General features: G+C 55.2%; 1 protein-coding gene across 9 annotated transcripts in view; it reads right to left on the reverse strand.

Annotated features, from left to right (window-relative positions):
• Nucleotides 1-23,445, reverse strand: part of TNS1 (tensin 1) — a 232,385-nt gene that overhangs the window by 103,261 nt on the left and 105,679 nt on the right. For all 9 annotated transcript variants that reach the window (XM_081242900.1, XM_081242898.1, XM_081242901.1 and 6 more), the window contains one exon: nucleotides 12,920-12,961. In XM_081242900.1, the coding sequence (XP_081099026.1) occupies nucleotides 12,920-12,961 (42 nt within the window). The remainder of the gene's footprint in view (nucleotides 1-12,919; nucleotides 12,962-23,445) is intronic.

A 23,445-nucleotide genomic window follows, 5' to 3' on the forward strand; every position in this document is an offset into this window, starting at 1 on the left:
GGCTCTCTCCCCGGGGCTGGTGGCCGTGATGGGCAGAAGGCCTCCTGAGATAGCACCGGTGGTGCCAACCCAAGACTCAGACATAATGTGCCGACCCCAAGCTTGGGGGGCAGAGTCTGGAAAATGAAAGACAATCCTATTGGTCCTAGAAGCATCCAGCTTGACAAAACTCACTAAGGCCCCTAACTCCGACAGTCACCGACCCCTCAAAAAGGAACAAGAAGCAAGTAAGTGACTCTTGTTCCTACCTGCCAGGCATGTGTGCCTACACCAGCCGCTTCATTTATTCACAAGAACCCAGCGAGGTAAGTACTATTGCTACCTTAAAGCCCCACTTTACAAATAAAGAGAAATTAGATGAGTGGACCAAAGCCACTGACCACTAAGGGGGACAAAAGGGTTGGAACCCCAACTTGGGTCTCTACACTTCATGCTGTGTGAAACCCCAGCAGCCCCGGATACCAGGCCTGCCGGAGTCTTCATGCTTCGGTGGGCTTTCAAGGGCCATCCCCACCTCTGGCCCTGCCCCCTTGCAGACCTCAATTTCCTTGCCCCAAAACTCTCTTCCATCCAGACCCCTCGCTATTCCCACATCTGGGCTTTTGTTTGCGGAGCAGCTTCTCCTCTTTTCTTACTAGCTCTCCTCCTTGAAGCCCTCCCTGAACACCCCAGCAAAGGGGTCTCTCTCTCGCACCTCAGAACTCCAGTAAGCCTCACTGTCTGAGCTACCTATCTGGTCCTGAGCGTGTGAATAATCTCATTGTGGGACTATGTGTTAATTCCCCAACTCTAGTTTTATTTTTATTTGTGATTCTTATCCCACCTGCCTCTGAAACAGATTCAAAGCAGCATTTTTACCAACTGAGTTGCCATAGCCCTCGGGCCGGAGACTGTGCTGTATGTGTAGCGAGCCGTCAGTAAACACCCGTGGACTGATCCTGTCCCTCACCCTGGTGCCATCCTTCCCTTGCGCAGACCAACTTCCTACCAAAGGCATCCTGAAACGTGGGCTCCGTGGGCTCTCTCCCCCATAATGAGAGAGAAACTCCCCATTCCGGGGCCACCTCCTGACCACGGTCTCCAGGGCTCCATTTCCAACTCAGTGATGTGGTTAGAGGGGCCCTTGAATCACACAGATGGACATGGACATGAATGTCAAGGTCATGGAAACAAGCCTTTGCTGAGACGACTATGGACCAGGTTTAGACAGTGGGTCTCTGAATAGGAAGCACCTGCCCCAACCCCATCCCGGGACCCGAGGGTGAGCTGTTCATGTCTGAAGACAGGGGAGTGGACGGAATGACCTGTGAAACGTTCTGGCATCCGGGAGGAGAACTGGGCCAAGACAGGGATGGAGGAAGGAAGTGGGCTGAGCTGAAGGCAGTTGCGCTCTTTCTAAAAACGCCCAGACTTTCCCCTACTGCCTGGGAGACAAGAGACTGAGGCCAAAACTTCTTTCCAGGTGGGTGAAACCCCCTGTGTAGTTCAGGGTCAAGGCAGCTTGGGAGGGTTGAGGGAAGACAGAGTCCAGCAACGAGCAGGAGCTGGGGGTGTCCTATCCGCCAGCCCCTCCCAGCCCCCTAGGTGGGCCCACCTGGAGTCTGAGGATGGCTCTGCAGGGGGAGTCAAGATGCCACAGTCTGTCCCCAGCCAGCCCAGCCCTAATCCTCACCCAGCCAGCCCCCAGAACCCCACTCCTGAGCCATAGGCCACCGGGCAGGAGGCAAATGAGCCCACAGGAAATCCCCTGGGATCCCTTCCCCAGACTGAGCTCTAGGGAGCTGCCTGACAGTCAGGACCAGGGTCTCCCCTCAGCCTCCAACCACCACCCGGCCTCACCCAGGGGAGTCCTCTGCAGCAGTGCCAGCCTGCCCCAGCCCTCTGAGCCTCCACCCATCTCTTCTGGTCCAGGGCTCTGTAATGCTCACGTGGAGCCATGGGCTGGGCAGAACAGGCCAACTGCCCCCGCTCTGAGCTGCTCTGGCTTTCTGTGGGGAGGAGAAGGCCTGGAGGGCACATCACAGGGACCTTCTGCGTGCAGAGTCTACACAACAGGACTGACTCTGAACCCAGACCTCCCAGTGCCAAAGCCCTCACTCTTCACAGTCTATATAATCAGCCTCCCTGACTGGGGTGGGGGGTGAGGGGTCAGAAGGTTCAGAAATGGGGTGGGATGGAGCAACCGGAGACAAGAGTACCTGCCCCAGGCCCATTACAGGCCCTGAAGAGCCCCTCGTCCTGCTCTGGGGAAAGCCTCCCAAGAGACCCCGACGGGGCAGAGTGTGAGCCGGGGGTCTCAAACGTGAGTGTGCCTCCCAATCACCTGGAGGGCTGGTGACGGACACACGGGTGGCTGGGCCCTCCCCAGAGGGTCGGATCCAGTAGCCTAGAGAGGGACTCAAGAATGTGCATTTCGAACAGGTTTCCAGGTCTGGGGATGACACTGTGAAAACCACTGGTCTAGTCTGAAAGCACTAGCAGCAGACGGCTGGGCCACGTCCTGACTCTCTCTGCTACTAACTCTGTGACCTCAAGCAGGTCACTCTGTCCTTGCTGCTCTTCAGCAGGAAGGGTCCTCTTTTGTGAGAAGCAAATGAGATGAAGCACAGAAAGCACTCAGAACGGGGCCTGGCACTTAGGAAGCTCTCAGTACCTGTGAGCTGTTATTTATCAGCTCCGACTGCACAGGTCCAAGGCCAGGCCCTCTCCCAGCCCACCCTGCCCCACCTTGCCCCACCTTGCCCCTCCTACCCCGTCCCTCCTGGGTCTGACACAATGCAGACCAGGGAGTCGACATTAGAAAGCACAGGCCTCAGCAGGGCAAGAGAAACTTCTCTCCCGCCAGCAAATCACCTGAGCACCAGCCCTCTGCTCCCACCCTTCCCCCACACCAGCTGGGGGCCAGCCACAGGGCCAGCCATCAGACGCCTGCCTTCAACGTCCTGGTGGAGAGGCCTTCTGAGGAGCTAAAAATTTCCAAAAACCCCTTCCAACCTCAACACCCAGTGTTTTCCTGCAGTGTTTGCAAACACAGCCCAGCAGGCATGCTGCGCTCCCCCCCCACCCCTCCCTTCCACCCCAGTCCTCCTGGGATTGAAGTCCTGCTTCTCTGCTTTCCATGCACTGCCAGCTCTGGGGCTAATGGGAATGAAAAAGGCAAGGGAACTAACTCATCACGGGGCGGGGTGGGGGTGGGTGTTCTCCCCTGAGGCTGCCCCTGCCCTAGGCCCTGCAGGGAAGCTTGGGTATACTAGAGAAAGCTCCCAGGCCATCAGGGCTGTGGTCTCCCAAGGCCACAGCCCCGGAGTTCCAGTGGCTGGCAGAGACCCACTAAGCCTCGGCTGTCACCCTACCGTTAGCACGGAAACATACACACACACACCATCTTTGCACACCACTCCTCAGACACCATCTCCTCCCTCCCCATTTCACAGATGGGGAAACTGAGGTACAGAGAGGTGCGGGTATGACTCGCCGAGCCTCTCACAGTTACGTGCATGGCAGGACTCAGGTGGGCACCCAGGTTTTATAAAGCCCATCACTGAGCTCACCCACTGCCCCTCACTCCAATCCCCAGCCAGCCTGCAGGCAGGGTTAGCTCTTGGCTCTCGGTTGGCGGACTCTGCTCTTCCTTCTTCCTCAGACTCAGCTGTAGAAGGATGAAGCAGATGGAACCCGACAAGGATGGCCCCTCCCCCACCTGGCCCCTCCCCCTGCCCAATTCCAAGAGGAACCCAGGCTTTCCAAAGCTGAGGGTAGCCAAATCACTGCCCCACCAGGGGTCTTCCAGAATGCCTCTTGCTCCCAAGCAGGACAACTCGAACCCAGCTCAGGAGCAGGTGGCAGAGTTTGGGCCTGGTGCCACTTGACAGCCAAGTCTTGCTATCTGTGGATGACTCTGCTCTGGGGCCTCAAGCCCGGGAGTCTCAAGCAAGGGAAGGACTAGAGTGAGGCTTAGGGCAGAAAATTTAAGGAGGCATTTAGTCTCAGGATGCACAACCCTAAGAGCAATACCTTCTCCAATTTTGCACCCCAGGTGCCTCACTTGCCTTACCTCTTCCTGGCCCTGGTCTGGAGGTGCATTTTCATAACGTTACTGAAGTAACAACAATTACTCAGCAGGTACTAATGATGCCTTGGGCTTAACATTGGGCTCTTTGCTTTCACGATCATTATTCCTCATAACCAATGCTCACAAGGCAAGCATTATCCCATTTTACAGGTGAGGAAACTGAGGGCCCGAGAGATTAAATAATCTGGCCAAGGTCACACAGCCTGTAGATAAGGACAGCTGGTATTTGAAGGCCGCTCCTTACATCCCCCTCGTGCTCGGTCTCTTCTCCCAGGCCGTAATCTTCATTCAGTTCCTCTTACTCCTAATCAACTGCCCTCCTGTTGGGAACAAGCTTTCTGCGGCTTAAAGACTAATTGTCGGGCCTCCCTGGTGGCGCAGTGGTTGAGAGTCCGCCTGCCGATGCAGGGGATACGGGTTCGTGCCCCGGTCTGGGAGGATCCCATATGCCGCGGAGCGGCTGGGCCCGTGAGCCATGGCCGCTGGGCCTGCGCGTCCGGAGCCTGTGCTCCGCAACGGGAGAGGCCACAACAGTGAGAGGCCCGCATACCACAAAAAGAAAAAAAAAAAAAAAAAAAAAAAAAAAGACTAATTGTCTCAGGTCCTCAGGAGGAAAAGGCTTCTTCAATGCACTTCCAGAGGAAGAGGAGGAAATGGGCTGCAGTAGGAGAGACTGGGACCAGACATCAGAGAGAACTTCCTGAATGTGAGGGGCTGTGAACCACAGTGTGGATAAGGGAAGCTGCACATCCTTTCCTCAAGTTTTGGGGTTTTTTTTTTCCAAAAAAAGACATGCATGCCCTCTCCACGCGTTTACCCACCCCCAGCGGTGTGGGCCTGAGGGGGGGCCGGTCTGCAGAGGCCGAGGTGCCTGGGATGACTGCCTGGAGGTTCACGCAGCAGGACATTTCGGTGGCCTGCAGGGAGCGTGAGCTGGGAAAAAAAATGTATCTGTGGGCTGCTGTTTTGGAGGAAGGAAAAGGCAGAGGGCCATAGCGGGTGGGGGGAGGTGCCCAAGCCCTGGACTGGGGGGAGGGGGCGCAGAATGCGGACTCAGCCTCCAGAGGAACATTCCGTCCAGAAATTCCTCACACCCTCCCCTCTTCCACCCCTCCAGCTCTCTCCACTCTTGCCCCCTGGGAGGCCTGGAATCCGGGCAGTTTTTCAGGACAAAAAGACCCCATGACATCACATCTACTGCCACTGGACAGATGGACTGTGAGGTCAGGGCCAGCGCTGCCGGCCTGTCAGGAGGAGAAGGAAGCTGGCAAAGGGCGGGCGGGTGGGGCCGGCTGGGATGTCCTCAGCCCCAGCACCCAGAGCACAATATTCTAGGCTCACTCGTTCTCAAAATAGAACCCTAAGCAGATGAAGAGAGGGAACTGAAAGCCAAAGGGAAGGGCAGGGAAGCACCAATAACGGGGCACTTAGAGGGGGCATGGCTGGGAGGGCACATAGCAGACCCCACAGCCAGTCGGGGGACCAGCACCTTGGTCTAACAACAAAAACACACAGCACAGGCAGCAGGGAAGCACTCTGAATGGGGAAAAACTCCGTTTCCGGGGAGGTTGGCGAGCTCCACGTGAGCGCAGGTCAGCCCCTCGCCCCATGTTATTTCTCAGCATCCCCGGAAGGGAGAGCTTCAACGCGGAGCGCAAGGGGCTGGAGAGAGGGCGCCGGCAGCCCAGGTCCCATGAGTGTTTGGGGGAAGTCGCTCCAGGGGCCACATCCTCTCCCAGGCAGGCCGAGGCCACCAGAGTAAAAGAACAGGCTGGATGTGATGATTAAATGGAACATGACGCTTGCTTTTCCCCAGGGAGGGGACTGGGCAAGCCCACTCCTGTCCTCAGGGCCCCCCACAATTCACCCTGAGGGACCCAGCACCGGACTCCAGGTTGCTGAGGCTAGGCAACTGCGGACTCCCTCCCCGCCACCCACCCTGTCCTGCTGGAATATTTCTCACACCCTCCTGCCACGCTCCCCTCCCCCAGGATGCTGTTCTCCTACCTCTCAGCCGGGGCACTCAGAGTCTGTGCCTCCCCAGGCCCTTCCTCCATGCCCCTCTGACCGCCCTTGCACAAATCCTCCACCCCATGCTGAGCACCTGCACCAGCCTCGTGTCTGGTCTCCCCAGCCCTCCTCCTGGCAGCCACCTCTCCACCGAGCCACACTCCACCGCTGGCAGCAGACTCCCACTCTCAAAGTCTGCTTTGGGTCACTTGCCCACTCAAGGACCCACAATGGCCCTTAGTGCTTGGCTCATCAAGTTCAAGTTCCCCAACCTGGCTTCTGGATTCCTCCCTTATCTGGCCGCCCCCGGTAGACTCCACTGCCTTCCCCCCTCCCCTACCTGCAGTCTCTGCTCCCATCTCATCACTCTCCACCACCATGCCACACTACTCCCGCCTCCATTCCCACACTCAGGCTCTTCCCACAGGCACCCCAGCCAGGCCCACCAAGGTGAGACAAGATTGCCAGGCCCCTCATCCCCCCAGCTAGGGCACTGGATTTGCTCCAGCCCCCATCAGACTTGGCCATTTACACCAAGGCCCTACCCCTTCTCTGTTCCAGCCCTGCCACCTTCTGGAAGGCTCTCTCTCCTTCCCTCCTCTCTTCCATTTGCTCAAATCTTAACCTGGACTTGGAACAGCAGGCAGACTTCCTCAACCAGCGCAGCACAGACGGACTGCAGCCCACCTTGGGCCCCAAAGCCGCCTCCAGTCAGAACCCCCGAGGAGGGCACTAATTCATCTCCACCGCAGAGTTCTCTCTCTCTCTCCCACACTGAACAGGGCCCCTGGAGGGCAGGGCCCTTCACCCAACTGGGGCCTCTCCCAGTGGGGGTCAAAGGGGAGGTGGTAAGCACATTCATAGGTGCCTTGACCTCTGGGGACCATGTCCCTTCACAGCCCAGCTTAAGGGCGGGACCTCAGTGGGCCCTGAGGACTTCTACCTAAGCTCCCCCCAGGGAGGGAAACTCCCAACTGCACCCTAATAGGCGTCAGTGAGTATGTGTTCCAGTGACCGCAACTCCCTTAGACAGCCCCAGTGGGCCTCTGTAGGTGTTAGAAAGCTCTTCTTTACATCCAAGTCTCCCCCTCTTTATGAGACCCTCCACCTACGAGGTTCTACTTCAGAGAGCAACAGAAAGGAAGCCAGCTTGTCCTTCAAGACGTTCTCTCTCCCATTCTGCACCTGCCCGTATTCTCCCTCTCCAGGCTAAGCAGTCTAAGTGGTGCACAAACTGGATTTCCAACCTCCCTCATCACTCTTGGAATCAAGACTCTCTCGGGCTCATTTCTCCTGGCATTGTTCCATTTTCCAGAATCTCCCAAAGATGGTCACCCATGACCCCATCAGTGCCCTCGGATGAAATGCATCAGGGCTGGGAGTTCGAATGAACTAAAGCAACTTTTGGCCACTGTCCCTGATGGAGAGCCAGATGGCAACACCAGGCTGCGGGGCTCCACGTGCTTCTCTGGTCCCTTCTCTTCTTCCATGAGGCAGCGTGATGCCTCCTCGCCCCAGGGGCACCTTGAGAAAGTCATTTGAAAATCTCAGGACCACCACCTCACAACCATTAGCATGGCTACTATTAAAAAAAAAAAAAAAAAGGAAGAAAGAAAAGACAAAGAAGAGGAGAGGAGAGAAGACAAGACAAGAGAAAAGAAGAGAGTTCTGGCAAAGATGTGGAGAAATTAGAACCTCTGTGCACTACTGGTGGGAATATAAGATGGTACAGCCGCTGAGGGAAACAGTATGTTCCTCCAAAAAAAATCAAAAACAGAATTACTATATAATCCAGCAGTTCAACTTTTGAGTATATACGCAAAGTGACTGAAAGCAGGGACTCGAAGAGATATTTACACACCCATGTTCACAGCAGCATCATTCACAGTAACTAAAACATGGAAATAACCCAGGTGTCCATCAACAGATGAATGAATCAGTAAAATGTGGTGTATACACACATTGGAATATTATTCAGACTTAAAAAGGAAGGACATTCTGACACCTGCTACAACGTGGGTGAACCTTGAGGACATTATGCTAGGTGTCATAAGACAGTCACAAAAGGACAAATTTTGTATGAATCCACTTACATGAGGTACTTGAGTAGTCAGATTCACAGAGACAGAAAATGGAATGGTGGTTAGCAGGGACTGGGGAGTTATTTTTTAATGGGTGCAGAGTTTTTTGTTTTACAAGATGAAAAGCCTTCTGGAGGTGGATGGTGGTGATTGTTGTGCAATGAAATGGATGTATTTAATCCACTGACTGTGCACTCAAAAATGGTTAAGATGGTAATTTTTATGTTGTGTGTATTTTACCATAATTTTTGAAATGAATTAGAGCAAAAAAAACAATCCCAGGGCCTCCGTTTCCTCCCCTGGGAAAGAGCAGGATTTGACTAGATGGCCTCCAGTCCTCTCACTCCTATGGCTCCGTGCCTATTGCATCTCCACCTGCCTTCCAGAAGCCCTGGCACTCAGCAGAAAAGAACCTTGCAGCCCCAGCATGAGAACAGTCCTGGCACAAGGGAGGCGTTCAGGAGATGTTTGCTGGTAGGATGGATGGCAGATAGATGGATGGATAGACCTGCCCCTAAATCCCAGGCCCGCTGGCAAATGGAGAAGCTAGCTCGTGGCTGGCACTGTCTAGAAGAAGAAATCCAGGAGAAGCCCACTTGGCAATATCAGTTATTTACATCAGCGGCAAGTACTGAGGGTATCGGGGAGATACCCAACACCCCAGTCTTGACCCCAGCCCTTGCTACCGCTGCATGGCTGTGAATCAGTCACCTGGCCTTTCTGAGCCCCACTTTGCTCCTCTCCCCAGGAAGGGCTCACGCCTGTCCAGACCTCCACACAAGTCACTGTGGACTCGGGGTGGCCCGGTATCAGGGTAAGGGTTCTGAAAACCGCAGCTACTGTGCAAGCGAGTTTGTCATCATTATGGTGACGACTGTGGACCATGCTGAGTCGAAATCCCAGTGCCCCCTTCAAACAGCTCTGTGGCCTTAGGCCTCATCTGTGTTCCTCATCTGAGACATTGGGATAATCACAGCATCTCCCTCACTGCATTACTGTGAAGGATAAATGAGTTTATCCTTGTACAGCTTTCACAACAAAGGTCTGCAAAGAAAGTTTCATACAAGGGTTAACTTTTTGGTATTGCTCTGATTACTATTATAGGTGAAACCAACCTGGCATTCCCATTCCCCATCCACCTCGCCCACCACAGACTCTCCACCCCACCTGAGACTCAATGGGTTTCGTTCCACAGGACATTTCAAGCATCTGCCATGGGGCTGGCCGGCGGAGGAGAAGCAGTGCTCACACGGCTCTCCCCCCGCCCAGGTCTCCTGGTTGCCAGGCCGTGCATGCAGAAGGGCTCATATCTGGCCCACCTGGGTGGCCACTCCACTTGGCCATCACCCTTGGGAAATTCCTTTTGACTCTTATTTTTCAGAAGTTGAGAAAAGCTGCTTCAGCGCTTTCCAAGGATCAGGAGTGTCCACGGCAAACACACCCTCACCCCTCTCCATCCTGCCCCCACCGGTGGAACCCACAGGAGGACCCCACAGGAGGGAGGTGACCCTAGGAGCCTTCTACCCAAGGCCTTGGACAACATCTGTTAAGTAAGATGAAAACATGGGTTGAAGATTAAGCCACTCTGCCCTGGCTGGCCCAGCACGCGCTGGAAAATGTGTTTGGCTGGCAGGGCACAGAGGCTGGCAGAAATCCTAGGCCCAGGGATGAGTGGTCCCAATCCCAGGGGGGTAGGACTGAAGTAAGATGGGTGAGAAGGCCAGAGGGAGAGCTGGGGGCATGGAGAAAACTTGACAAACACACAGACACACAGTGTGAAGCAAGAGGGAAGGGGCGGGGAGGCCAGAGACCAGCCCTACAGAGGCTGAAGGCAGGCAGCAAAGGGAAAAGGAAGGAAAAATAAAACCCACCCTTTCCTCCTTCTTGTGAACCTGCTCAAAGCACTCGCCTGCCTGCCTGCCTGCCGTGAGGAAACAGGTGCTGAGTGCTCTCTGGGGGAAGCCAAACTTTCTCCCGGCTTCCCCTGGGCCACTTTCCCTCCCCGGGGACAGCAGCAGAGTTTCCAGCTGGAGGCTGGCCCCCCTAATAGGCCCCCACGGCTCCCCAGTAAGGGATAGAGGACAGCTGTCCTATTTATTGAGCACCTAATCTGTGCCGGGCATCTGGCTGAATGCCTTTCTCCAGCCACTCAATAAACATGCACTGAGCACTTACTGTGTGCCAGACAGTGGGGATACAGCAATGAACACGAAGGACAGAAATCCCTTGTCATCATAGAGTTCACATGCTAACCATGGGAGGAGTCTTTTAAACAAGATAAGCAAGTAAGATGGTGACACATGCTGAGGGGCAAAGAAAGCAGGGAAGGGAGAGAGGGTTGCTGGGGGAAGGGAAATCTGACACTTGAGTAAAGATCTCAAGGAGGGAAAGAGCCTGGCAAGTATCTACAGGAAAAGCTTTGCAGGTGCAAAGGCCCTGGGGCAGCATCTCCCTGGTATGTTCAGGGACCAGCAAGAAGGCCAGGTAGTTGCAGCAGAGTGAGCGAACGCGGGAGTTTCTGGAGATGAGGTCAGAGAGGAAATCTGTCTATTGTGCAAGGTTGTGTAGACCCATGGAAGAACCTGAGCCTTTACTCCAAGTGGTGGGCGGCCACTAGAGGATTCTGAATACAGATTAATTCAGTGAGTTAATTTGCTCCTTTCATTTTCCTCACAGCCTTATAAGGTAGGTACTATTACTAACTCCCAACCCGCAGAGGGGAAACTGAGGTCCAGAGAGGTTAAGCAATGTGTCCACAGCCACAGACCCAGGGCCTGGGGAGCCACGATCCAGAGGGAGGTAGTGGAACTCCTTCGCTCTTTGACCACTGCCCGGGGGACGGGGGAGGGGGCAGGTCCTGACTCAGGTGGGGAAACCTCTGGTGTCACAGGCACTTCACCACCAGATGGCTGATCCAACCTCCGCGAAGATCAGAGCCCCCCTGCCCAGGTGGGGCACATCAGAGAGATGGGAAGCTTCCACAGCCTGGCTCAGGCAGGAGTCCCTTCTGGTATCTGACTGCAATCTCTCCAGCCAGAATGCCAACCTATTCCCTTCTGTTGCAACCCCTGACCCTTCCTCGCGTAAACAAAGTTCACAAGACTCCCAGAGGTCAGGCATCTGGCTTCTGCCTGGAGAGCCCTAAACCCCAGAGACCCCCAGCCATACTAGACCAGCCAAGGACGTTCTGTTCTCAGCAGTGAAGCGGAAGTTGGGTTGAAATGATGAGACGTAGGCTCCCCACCCCACCCCTCCCACCCGCCCCCCATGGTGTCCCTCCACAGTCCCAGAGGGATTCCTCCCTGGCAGTTCCAAACCAGGCCTGCGCTCTGGCCTCATCCCCACAGCACCCCACTCCCACCCCCTGCTGTTGTCAGATGACCTTTAACTGAGCTCTGCGTGAATAATACTCCACATCTGGAACGGCACAGCCAGGCAGTGCCGAGGCCCAGAAGGGTTTGAGCCCAGTGAGATTAGGAAAGAGGGGCCGATGCAAGGGAGGGAAAGAGCTAAGCAGAGCCTGGGCTGGGAGGGCAGAGAGCAGGGACACTGCTCTGGGTCCAAAGACAGCTAAGAGTCACAAGCACTTTTGCACACTTTTTTTTTGCATACTTTATTTCATTCCATCGATGACCCTGAATGGGGGGTTGGGAGGGATATGTATCAGCACGGAGAAAGCCTTTGGAGCATCCAGTGCAACCCCTCTCTTTGACGGAGAGGAAAACAGGCTCAGAAAGAGGGCAGGGACTGGCCCATTGTCATACGGCAAACAGGTGTTGGAGCAGAAAAGGCCAGGAGACCTGAGTGAGATTCCAGTATCCAAGCTGAGCAAGTCACCGCACGGGTGTGCAGATACCTCTAACTGCCTGGGTCCTGTGGCACCCGTGCCACCTCCCCCAGACTCCCACCCACATCAGCGTCACACAGGCACCTCCACACCAGCCAGTCGGAGGGTGCCCACAGGGGCCCTCCGTGACGCACCCCATGCGCAAACGCACACACAGGCACCTGCATGCAGGCAGGCGCTTCCCTCTCCAGGCTCCAGGGCCCCGCCTGCCTCCTGCGCTGGGCTGGGGAGCAAGAGGGACCTCTGAAGGGAAAGAAGGCAGGGAGAGGGCAGGGAGGGAAAACTTCCAAATCAGCCCAGCTGGGATCAGTCTGGAGCAGGCCTCTCTCCACAGCCCACAACTCACAGGAGTCCTGCCCCATCCATGCTTTTCTGGAAACCTGACTGGGGGAGAGAGGGAGGAGTGGGGGATGCGGAGAGAAGGCAGAAAAGCAGAGTCAGCGAAGGAGACTGGAGGTGGAACAGGCCACCTGAACGTGAGCAACTGCCCAGGTGTCTGGACTCTTGTGGGTCATGCCATCCTTCCCCCTGCCTCCAGCCAGAGGGTACCTGACCAGGGACCAGGAGGGTGGAAGGAGGTGCCATTCCCTGGTTCTGTAAGCCCCAAGACAACAGGCACCTGGCCAGGCCTAGAGACAGGCGAGATGTCCTTTTATGGGTTTTTTCAAGGACTTAAGTCTCAAGATTGAAATAGGAGGCCCCGCATCTCATGAAATCATGAAAGGACCTCATGACTCATTTCCTCCCAGTTCAGCTTCGGCCTCAGGACATGGCCCCTTCCTCGTCATTACCTAATGGCCCAGCACCCATGGGGGCTACCAGCATGCTTGGGTCTCAAGCAAGCTGCAGCGGGAGCTGAGGAAAGAGGGGAGGCTGGGCTGGCAGGACAGGGAATGGACTGTCACTCACCACCAGTTCATGGCTGGATGGAGGAATGCAGGGAGCAGCCACCTGTGTGAGGAACAGAGAAAGGGCAAGGTTAGCATCTTCATCCCCATAGAAAACCAGGGCCTCCTGAGATCATTCCGCTCTCCGCCCCGCCCCCCCCGTGCTGGACACCCCTTCCTTCAGTTCACAAACACTGACACTCCCCAGCGGGAAGACTATGGAGCAACACGGAAAGCTGCTTAGGCAATAACACTCAGGGGGTGGGGGAAGCAGCAGAAGGCAAAGTGAAATGGAAGTCACATTTTTTAAACTCCGTAAAAAAATATGCAGAGAAACTGGAGGTCAAAGCACCAGGGTTAAGGTAATAAGAATAAATACTTTTTTTCTTTGGTCTATGTTCTAAATTTTCTACAATATGGTAAGATTTGTTTTAATTTTTTCAAAAACCGTGTTTAAGACCTCGAGAAAAGGAAGAGTCACCTCCTCCATTCTCCCAAATGCCAAGGTACCTCGCCCAAAGGTCACAGCTGCAGACATCTGGCAAAGTTTCCCAGACCGTGCAGGGAAACAGGCTGGGGAAGGGCCTGTCATCTCTCCCGAAGGCAGCCACATCGCTAATAGATGTGGAAGGCCTTGAAGAGTGCAAACACACTCGGGGGGTGAGCTATGACTGTCATCATCCTCGTCTTCTTCTCTAAGGGGGGCGGGGGCTGGCCATGTGGCCTCAAGACAGAGGGAGAGGGCAGGGAGGGGGCTGGACTGCTCCCTACCCTGAGATAACACTCCCTCCCCAGGGGCCGGGCAGCCAAACCACTACCCTGACAATTAGCAGGGGCCTTTATCAGAGACTCAATGTGTTCCTTTCTTCTAGCTGGGACACGTTTTTCTTGGAGCTCATACCTCAACCTTGGCTCCAATTCCTGACCCAAACACCAGGCAGGGGGCCCACAGAGGGGACGGCGGGGGAAGCTCTCCCCCCACCACTCCCCGCTCCGGGCCTGAGGGTGTCTGGACATAAGCCGTGGATCGCCAAAGAGCCGGGGGCTGCCTCCTCAAACAGTAGGCAACCGGGGCCCCCGCCCCAGCCGACAGCCCGGGCTACAGCTGGCTGTTCATAGAGGCCTCACCCTCAGCTGGGCCCTTCCTTCACCTGATCCTGTTCTAGCATCTGACCAGCCCCAGAGATCACCCGCCTTGACATACCCACCTAGAAGGGAACCATACCTGTGGGACAGTGTGCCCCGGGCTCTGGAAGGGGTGGAGAGGCTGGGAGTTAGCATCCCTGGGTTCTTGACTCGGCCACACCGCAGGCTCCCTGCCCACCTCATTCTCCAGCAAAGAAGCCTGAGCTGAACCTCAGTACCTATCATCCTGTACTCAGCATTACTCTAGGACTTGGGAGAATCACATATGAAGCCAAAAAAAAAAAAAAAAAAGGAAGGAACAATATCTAACACATATAATGCATATTGAATGTGCACAGGTATTATTATCAATGCCTTACCCATGTTAACTCATGTAATCCTTTCAACAACCCAATAAGGTAGGTACTATTATACCTCCGTCTGAGGTGCAGGGGGCACAGAGAAGTTAAACAACTTGTCCAAGGTCACACAGCTGATCAGTGGCCAAGGGTGGGGTGGAGGATGCCAGAAGAACAGGCCAGAAGGGCAGGAAAGTCCGGAGGTGGCTGCAGCCTTCAGGGCACCCTGCCCGCCCGACAAGGTCTCAGCCACCGGGACACTGCTATCCCCTAGGCACCTTGAGGGCAGGAGTCCCGCATCCAGCAGTGGCCCCCTGCCTGTCTCCTCCTGCCCCCAGCCCCAAATCCCACTCTGAGGCTTGTAGGTTTCAACCTCATGGGGCCAGGCTCCCAGCGTCTCCTGTCCCCGCTCCTCCTATTACCCATGGGCCCTCAAGCCGGGGTGGGAGCGGGTCAATCCACAGAGCAGCACGCCCTGATCTGCTCCTTCCCTTGGAGCTAGAGCTGGGATGAGGCTGGGAACCTAAATGTGGGATCAGCTGCAAGAGGACGACATGCTGCCGGCTACTGCCACGGCCTCCCAGCCACGGGCCAGCCACGTCCACTGCCACCGTCTCCACCTGCAATCCACGAGAGTGGGTGTCTAGTCTCCATTCGGGACTGGGGCTTGGGGAAGTGAGAGAGGGCGTTACGGACACATTTTGAGGCAAGGGCAGGACGGACAGGTGTCCTCTGAGACAAGAGGGAGATCTGCTCCCCCAGCACCACCCCAAGGCAGTGGAAAAAATGGGACCTGACCCCAGGTCCCTTCCCTGTCCCCCCCGAGGATTGAGATCTGAGGGGCAGCTGAGGACCCCCAGTCCGAGGGCCTGATGCCTGGGTGCCCCCTCGTGGCCTCCTCCACCCACCACCCACAGCTGTGCATTCCAGGCCAGCCGGCCAGCCAGCCCACTAACTTTGTTGTGTGCTTCAGTGTTTCTTGTCTCTCTCTATTTTTTTTTTTTTAAGCAGAGAAATGTTTCCTTAAAAGGCTCTCTCCTTCCCTCCGGCACCCTGGCCCCTGGCCACCCTCTCAGGAGCCTGGAATGTGCCAGGCAGAGCCAGGGCCCCCTGCCACTCTGGCCCGTGCCCTGTGGCCAGCAGTGACCACTTCCACTGGCCCTGGGGACCCCAGCTAGGAAGCCTCCCTCTGCAGAGGGGGCAGACTCTGGGATGCCAACCATTTGCCTCCCCAGGGCTGGCAGCGTAGGATTTCAGGGCTCGGGCCCAGGAAGTTGGCCTCAGGTAAGCCTCCTCCCCAGGTCTCCCTCCATTACGCATCAGCACCCAGGTCAGCCTTTCCATTCTGAAAACTATAACAACAATAAAAGTAGCACTTGCTAAACGCCAGGCCCTGCGCTTTGTACTTGGCCAGGCCCTGCGCTTTGTACTTGGCGTAAATTAACTCACTCCATTCTCACAACCACCCTGAGCATCTGTTTTGTGGATGAGGAGACCAAGGCACAGAGGTTAATCAACTCTCCAGCAGAGAAGACAGGATGCAAACCCAGCAATCTGGCTCCAGACAGAGATATGCTCCTGCCCTCTCTGCTGTGTCAACTCTCCTGTAAACACGGATTTCCACAGAGCCATACACAACGAGAGTGGTAACAGGAAGCTTACGGGATGTGCCTATGTGTCTGTTACTGTCCTAAGCCCTTCCCCTGGACTCATTTGATCCTAATAGAAAGTGTATGGGTTGGGACTTCCCTGGTGGTCCAGTGGTTAAGACGCCACACTCCCAATGCAGGGGGCCCGGGTTCGATCCCGGGTCAGGGAACTAGATCCCACATGCCGCAACTAAAAGATCCCGCATGAGGCAACGAAGATCCCGCGTGCTGCAACTAAGACCCGGCGCAGCCAAATAAATAAATATATATTTTTAAAAGGTTTTATAGGTTATATAGGTTTTATAAAGGTTATAAAGGTTTTATAGGTTATACATTTGGGTTATTATCTCCATTTCACAGATGAAGAAATGAAGGCACAACTTGCCCAAGGCCACTGCAGCAGAACAGTGCGGCTCCGCAATTAGAGACCCGGGGATGCCAGGATGTGAGTGTTACCAGGCCCGATCGAGGCCAATGCCTGGCATTCATCAGCCCCCCACTACTAATATTTTCTGAATTTCAAAGGTCCCCAGGCACAGTGCCAACAACAGGGCACACCCTCGGAGACTCCCCCAGGACAGGAGGGTCTAAAGCACCAGTCAGCAGGCAGCCCAAGCAAAGAGCTCTCCGCACAACCTGGCCCCTGCCCTTCTCCCCACCATCATTCTGTGCCCATCCCCCTTGTCCAGGACCCAAAGCCACACGCAAGGGGTAGGTTCCTCTCAGTCCTTGGGACACACCTGGCTCTGTTCTTCCTCAGGGGCTCTGTTTATACTGTTCCCTCTGCCCGGATGTTCTTAGCCCAGCTGTCTGCATAGCTGGGTCCTTCCTCTCCTTCTGGCTTTGGCTTAAATGCCACCACCCCAGAGAGAGGTCCTCTCTGACTCCCTTAAGTTACACACACACACACACACACACACACACACACACACACACACACACACACACACACACACACACACACACACACACACACACACACACACACAGAGAGATTACACAGAGATATTCTATCTCCTGAACTCCTATGTCTTCCTTCACAGACCTAATTACAATTTGTAATAATAGATGTTTATTTTCTTGTCTATAATCTGTTTCCCCCTCTAGAAATCAAATGCCATGAGGGCAGGGAGCATGTCTTGTTCACATCACGCCGGTCCCAGCACACAGTAGGTACACACAAAAGATTTGTGGAAAGATGAAAGAAACTCAACGTCTGTCACCACCAGTGGTAAAATCACTGCCATTTGTTAAGCACCTACTATGAGCAGGGGAGTTAATCCTACCATATGCCTATGTCTCTGAGACCCTCCAATACTGCAGAGTCAGTAATATGGCTCCCATTTTACAGATGAAGAAATGGAGGCTCGAAGAGGTCATAACACTTATCCAGGGCCCATCAGCTGGCAAGGGGAGAGCTGTAGGTGAAAACCCAACCCGCCTCCCACTGCCCCCATCACCTCACTACCTGACGAGTGGCAGGACCTGGTCCCCAACTGGTGACACTCCCATCCTCAAGTGTCAGGATTGGTTACATGAAATCCCAGCCTTCCAGAGAGGCTTCCCACACCCACATCCACCTGGCCCCCAGGGCTAGAGGACAGCCTTGGTGTCGGCCAAAACTAGAACCCCTTGAGCCTCTGAATCGAGCATTTCATATAATCCTGAGCAGAAAAGGGTTTTTTCCCCCTATGTCTTGCTAGTCCCTTTTTTTTAATGCACATAAAAATAAAATGCACATAACATAAAATTTACCATTTTAATCATCTCTAAGTGTAACTCAGTGGCACTGATACTCTAACAGTACTGTATAACCATCTCCACAACATTTTCATTATCCCAAACAGAAACCCGACACCCATTAAACAATAATTCCCCTATCTCCCCCTAATAACCTCTAATCTACTTTCTGTCTCTATGAATATGCCTATTCCAGGTATCTCATACAAGAGGAATCATACAATATTTGCCTTTTTGTCTCTGGCTTTTTTCGCTAAATGTTATGAGCTGAATGGTATACCCCAAAATTCTTGTGTTGAAGTCCTAACCCCCAATACCTCAGAATACGACTGAACACAACACTTGGGTTGTTTCCAGAGAAGCTCTTGCTGACACCTGCTACACGTCCCTGTCCCAACAACTGCAGGCACCCACCTTAAATGACACCAGAAGATACATGGAAAGGAAGGAAACTGGGGTTTGCAGGGCACCCACTCTTGGCCTATAAAGAGGTAACTAAGTTAAAATGAGGCCATTAAGGTGGGCCCTAATCCAATAGGACTGGTGTCCTTACAAAAAGAGACCAGGCCCCACGGAGAGTCACTAGGGGTACATGCACAAAGGGAGGACCCTGTGAGGACACAAGGAGGAGGTGTCCATCTACAAGCCAAGGAGAGAGACCTCAGAGGAAACCAAACCTGCCAGCACCTTGATCTTGGACCTCCAGCCTCCAGAATTGTGAGAAAATTAATTTCTGTTGTGTAAAGCACTGAGTGTGTGGTATTTTGTTATGGTTGACCCAGCACACTAACATGCTTCGCATAATGTTTTCAAGAATCATTCACGTTGTAGCATGTATCAGAGTTACACTGCATTTTGAGGCTGAATACTATTCCATCGTATGAATATACCACATTGTGTTTATCCATCCATCTGTTGATGGACACTTGGGCTGTTTCCAGAGAAATTCTTGCTGACACCTGCTACACGTCCAGGCACCCACCTCGAATGACACCAGAAGATACGTGGAAAGGAAGGAAACTGGGGTTTGCAGAGCGCCCACTCTTGGCCACTGAGCTGGCTGCTTTATATACGTTATTTTAGTTAATCTTGTTGACAAGTTTTTGAGGTAAATAGGCTCAGAGAATTTAAGCAACTTGCCCAAAGCCGAACAGCTAGAAGTAGTAGTATTGGCAGAAGTATAAATGGTGGTTGCTAAAATGTTCTGCACGCTCACTGTGTGCCTGGCACGGTTCTAAGCCCTTGTGTACACAATCCCTTCACCCCTCGTGACCCCCTTGCGATAGGTTATTAGCATCCTCATCTTACAGGATCTCAGGCAGCCCTTCAACAAGCCTGTGAGATCCAAGATGGCACATCTACCAAGTGACAGTGCCAGGACTGGTACCTGAATCAGCCTGACTCCAATACCTGCTTTTCCCAGCACGCCTCACTGTCCCCACGGCCGGATGAGGCCCCCACTGTGGCGGAGGCACTGGGGCTGTGAGAGCACAGAGAGATCTCGGGGGGCCCAGGCAGGCTCCACGGAGGAGGGCACACCCGAGCCAGTCCTCGAGGACGCATTGCTTCTGTTTGTCTACCGTGTGTCTCACCGACTCCCCCGCAAGCCCCATGAGGGCAGGAAGCACATGGGTCATTTTCATCCAGAAGCTCCAGGGCTCTGCTCAGACCCTGGAGCTCACTAGGTCCGTGGATAAAGTTTTGAAGGTGGAGATGGGAAAAGGGCTTTTCAGGTGGAAATAACCACACAAACAAGGCATGGAGGTGGGAAGGCTTTTCCATGTCAAAAGTACCCCCTTGGCTGGGACACAGGGTGGGGGAAGGGAAGAGACAGCACCGAAGGGCACGTGGAAGGAGGTGAGGGAGGCAGGCTGGCCGGAAGGTCTCCTTCCAGGCTGGACGGTGGGCAACTCTGAACGCCCAGCAGGGGCGTTAAGGCTTTGGGCTGCCAGCACTGGGGAGCCACTGAAGGTGCCTGAGCAGGAGAGGGACCAGGGGGAGGTGAAGGGTGGGGAGCTTAAGGCACGCAGGAGATGTGCAGTAACACTAATAATAACGGGGGAAGGAGCAAGGGGGCAAGAGCCCCAAAGCCTAGAGACAAGGGGCCATCAGGCACCCTGAAACCTACAGGCCCTCATCCCCACCTCATTTCAACCGACGCTCCCTCCAACCTCTACTGCTCTCCCCCACCCAAAACATGGGAGGGCACCACTCTCCTTCCTGTCCTTCACAGAGCCAGGGATCCTGCCCTCAGCTCTTCTGCTGCTCGCCCTCTGGGACCCGCGTGAGGAACCTGCAACCGGGATGCAGCCATCCTCTGAGCCCTGGCCACTCAGGAGACACCAGAGGGTGTCAAGTATGATGGAGACAATGATCCCAGGGGGATCCAGCCCACATGCCCCACGACTGAGGACACAGTCAGATGACCCCCCGCCCCCGTCTGTGGACAGCCCAGCACCTCAGAGGTCACATTATGAGTCCAGTGGGCTCTATCAAGCAAGACCCAGTCGGCCCCTGCCAGCGAGGCAAGGGCAGGCCGGGAGGCCCAGCCAAGTGGACCAGGGCTTGGCTTGGAAGCCGGGGTGAGGAGTGCACCCCTTCAGGACCCGAGGGTGCTCACGGTCAGGCAGCTACGAAATGCCCTGGCCATGGGGGTGGGGGGCGGGGACTGGGCCAGTACAAGGCCCGGGGTGAAACGGGCAGAGCCCCAGCATGGCTTGAAGACACTGGCCTCCCAGACAGAGCCTCAAGCCCTGGGCAGGGGGGGTCCCGGGGAGGAAGGGGCCACTGCCCTGGCTCCATCTCCTCCCCAGGCCTGCGCCCTCCCCTCCAGGCCACCCATCCTCACCAGAGCTTGGTCCCGACCTGCTCGGCTGTTTCCTTCCCTTATATAGAGTTCTGCTCGGGACCGGGAAAGGAACTGCGTCAAGTTCCTGGAGGCAAGAAGGGGCCTGTTCCCAGGGACACCTCGAGCTGAGGGGCGGGGAGCCATGCCCCAGCCCAGAGTCCCCTCCAGGGCCAGGGAGCCAGCCAGGGGCAAGGAACGGGCCTGGCCCTTTCCCCAAAGCCAGCAGTCTCTGACTCAGAACCCGAGCAGACAAGACACAGGGGCGACCCAGACAGCCGACACCGGTCACTGCCCCCAGAGCCCCAGTCCCACCCACCCCCAAATCCTCCTCTGCCAGGCTCCTCTGGGACCACTGACCCAATCAACCCGCCCCCGCAGCTCCAGCAGCTCTCCGGTAGCCCAACCCTCCCTCTTATCTCGGGAGCCTTTCCTCAGGCCCCAGTCACTGGCTTCTGCCAGCCTCCAGGCCCTGTAACACACTCAAGCCGAGGCTCTCCACAGAGAGAAGTTTCTAGCCACACCCACACACAGCAGCCCCGACCTGCACAGCCCAACGCCATCCAAGGGGAAGGCCGGGTGTGCCTGACCCTCTTGAGCCCACTGGACTGTGATATTTCAGAGCAGACATTTCCCAAGAAGGTCCTGGCAGCAGCAAAGCAGGTGGGGCAGGCCTGGTAGCAGCCCTGCCCTCTGCAGCCGGTGCCCTTCAGAGCTTACCTGAAGGATGGCGTAAGATAGCACCCAGATCGCCGGATGCCTAGCTGGTGGCAGAACATCTTTGCTGAGGATCTGCCCGCCCTGGAACCCAAGCTGGGGCCCCAAGGGCCCAGCTGAGGGGCCACACTGGCCCACACCCAAAGTCAGTGACCCTGGGAGGGCTGAGGTTCCACGCCAGGCCAGACTTCTCATGAGCAGAAAATCAGAGAAGATGAGTCCAGCAAACAGGTACCAAGTGCCTCCTATGCGCCAGGCCCTGGGAGCACAAGAGGGGAGCCAGGGGTCGGCAATGACAAGGGTGGGGCATGCGGGGCCACAGGCACAGCTGGGCCCAGGGCTTGACACTGGTCAGCATCCTGCACTCACAGCCCTGCCCCCACTCTGCCTCCTCCTGGGCTCCCTCGTGGCTACTGACAACCACCCAAATTCTGGGCCACCCAAGGTTGTTCAGCCAGACCTGAGGGTTGGCTGCACTCTTCCTACGCCACGCCCCAACCAAGCCTGGTCAATTCCTCCACCCAAATATCTCTCCAAGCCACCCCCTCACCCCTAGTCTCCTTAATCATGGAGATTCTTCCAACGGCCTCCTGACACAGGCCTCCCTGCCCTCAGTCCAGTCCTCTAAGCCACTCTCCGCTCGGCAGCCAGAGAAATATTTCTACAAGACATAGCCATTAATGCCACTCCTCTGCCTGAAGTCCTTCCATGGCTCCCAGCTCCATGGGATAAAGTCCAGATGCCCTAATATAGTCCTCATGGCCCTTCGAGACCTGGCTGTGTCTCTTTCTCCAGCCCCATTCCTCACCTCTCTGCCTCGAAGCCCGTGCTCCAGCCAGAGAACACCACTGTCAAGTTTGTTTGGTTTTTTTTCCATATGGTACACTGTGAGGTAGGGGTTATCTGCCCATTTTACAGATGGGGAAACGAGGTTCTGAGAGGTAACGTGCTTAGCCTGAGGTCATACAACCAGTAGGTAATGGAACCAGAGTTCCAACCTGGTGGCACCCCAAGCCTCAGCTCTGCCCAGGACCACAGCACCTTGCCCAGTCAGTGGTCAAAGGTAGAGATTCATGGCGGGCATAGCCTCTGAGGTGGGTGCGCCGGGGAGATGTCTGGGCCAGGGTTGGGGGTGGGGGGTGGCAGAAGAAGAGACCAAAGTGAAAAGAGGCTCTGAGCTGGGGTCAGGAGCGGAGGAGTGAGGTTACCGAGAGCAGTACAAGGGGATAAGAAGACTGAGGAGACATCAGCCGCCGCTGAGGGACCCAGCCTGCAGGACTCCGAGGAAGCGGGGCCTCTGTTATATAAGTGGAGGCACTGAGCAGGGAGTTGGAAATGCAGACTTCAAGGTTACCTTCTAAGATCTAAGGAGCAGGGAAAACCCCAGCCCTTCCTCCCTGCCTGGAGAAGGGCCGTTTGTTCTAAAGCAGGTGGGTTGGATGACGCGGCCTCCAGCAAAGAAAACATCGCTTCTAGGAAGCTCCTAGAAGAATCTGGTGAAGGAAAGGGCTGCGGTCTGGGGTCAAGGTTCTAGTGGAACTGGGGACAGAGGGGAGGTGATGGGCACAGAAGCAAGACCAAGCATTCCTTCAACAACAGTGACTGAGGGCCCTTTGGTGCCACTTCCCCAGCTATGGAGACAGAGAGGAATAAGAAGGGCCTGGTCCAGGAGGGGAACCTGTGGCCCAGTGGAGGAGACAGGCATGTAAACAGAAAATTATAAAGAGCTCAGTAACTGCTATAATGGAGGTATGAAGAGGGCTATTATTTCACTGGGATTCAAGTCCATCTGTTTTTCCAGAAATTACACCCAGAGGGAGACTGCCCCATCCTGTCACTCCCCATGAGGGTTTCTGACCTTAGATGAAAACTTTAAGGGACAAAAGCCTTTGACCCTAAGCTGTGCTAAAACAGTAAGGCAGGAAGGATGCATGGGAAACAAATTTAAGAGCAAGGGGGAAACCCAAGAAGCCAGAGGGTTCAGGAACTGCCAAGGAGCACACCAGGGGCCCCGGTGGAGGAGGCTGGGGCAGGGGGGTGGAGGAGAAGACGGGCTGACCGAGGCCCCAGACTGAGAATTCCAGGGCTAGGGGCCACCCTCAAACCCACACAG

Source organism: Mesoplodon bidens (genome assembly GCF_964165515.1).
Source record: "Mesoplodon bidens genome assembly, chromosome: 8".
Lineage (NCBI taxonomy): Eukaryota > Metazoa > Chordata > Mammalia > Artiodactyla > Ziphiidae > Mesoplodon > Mesoplodon bidens.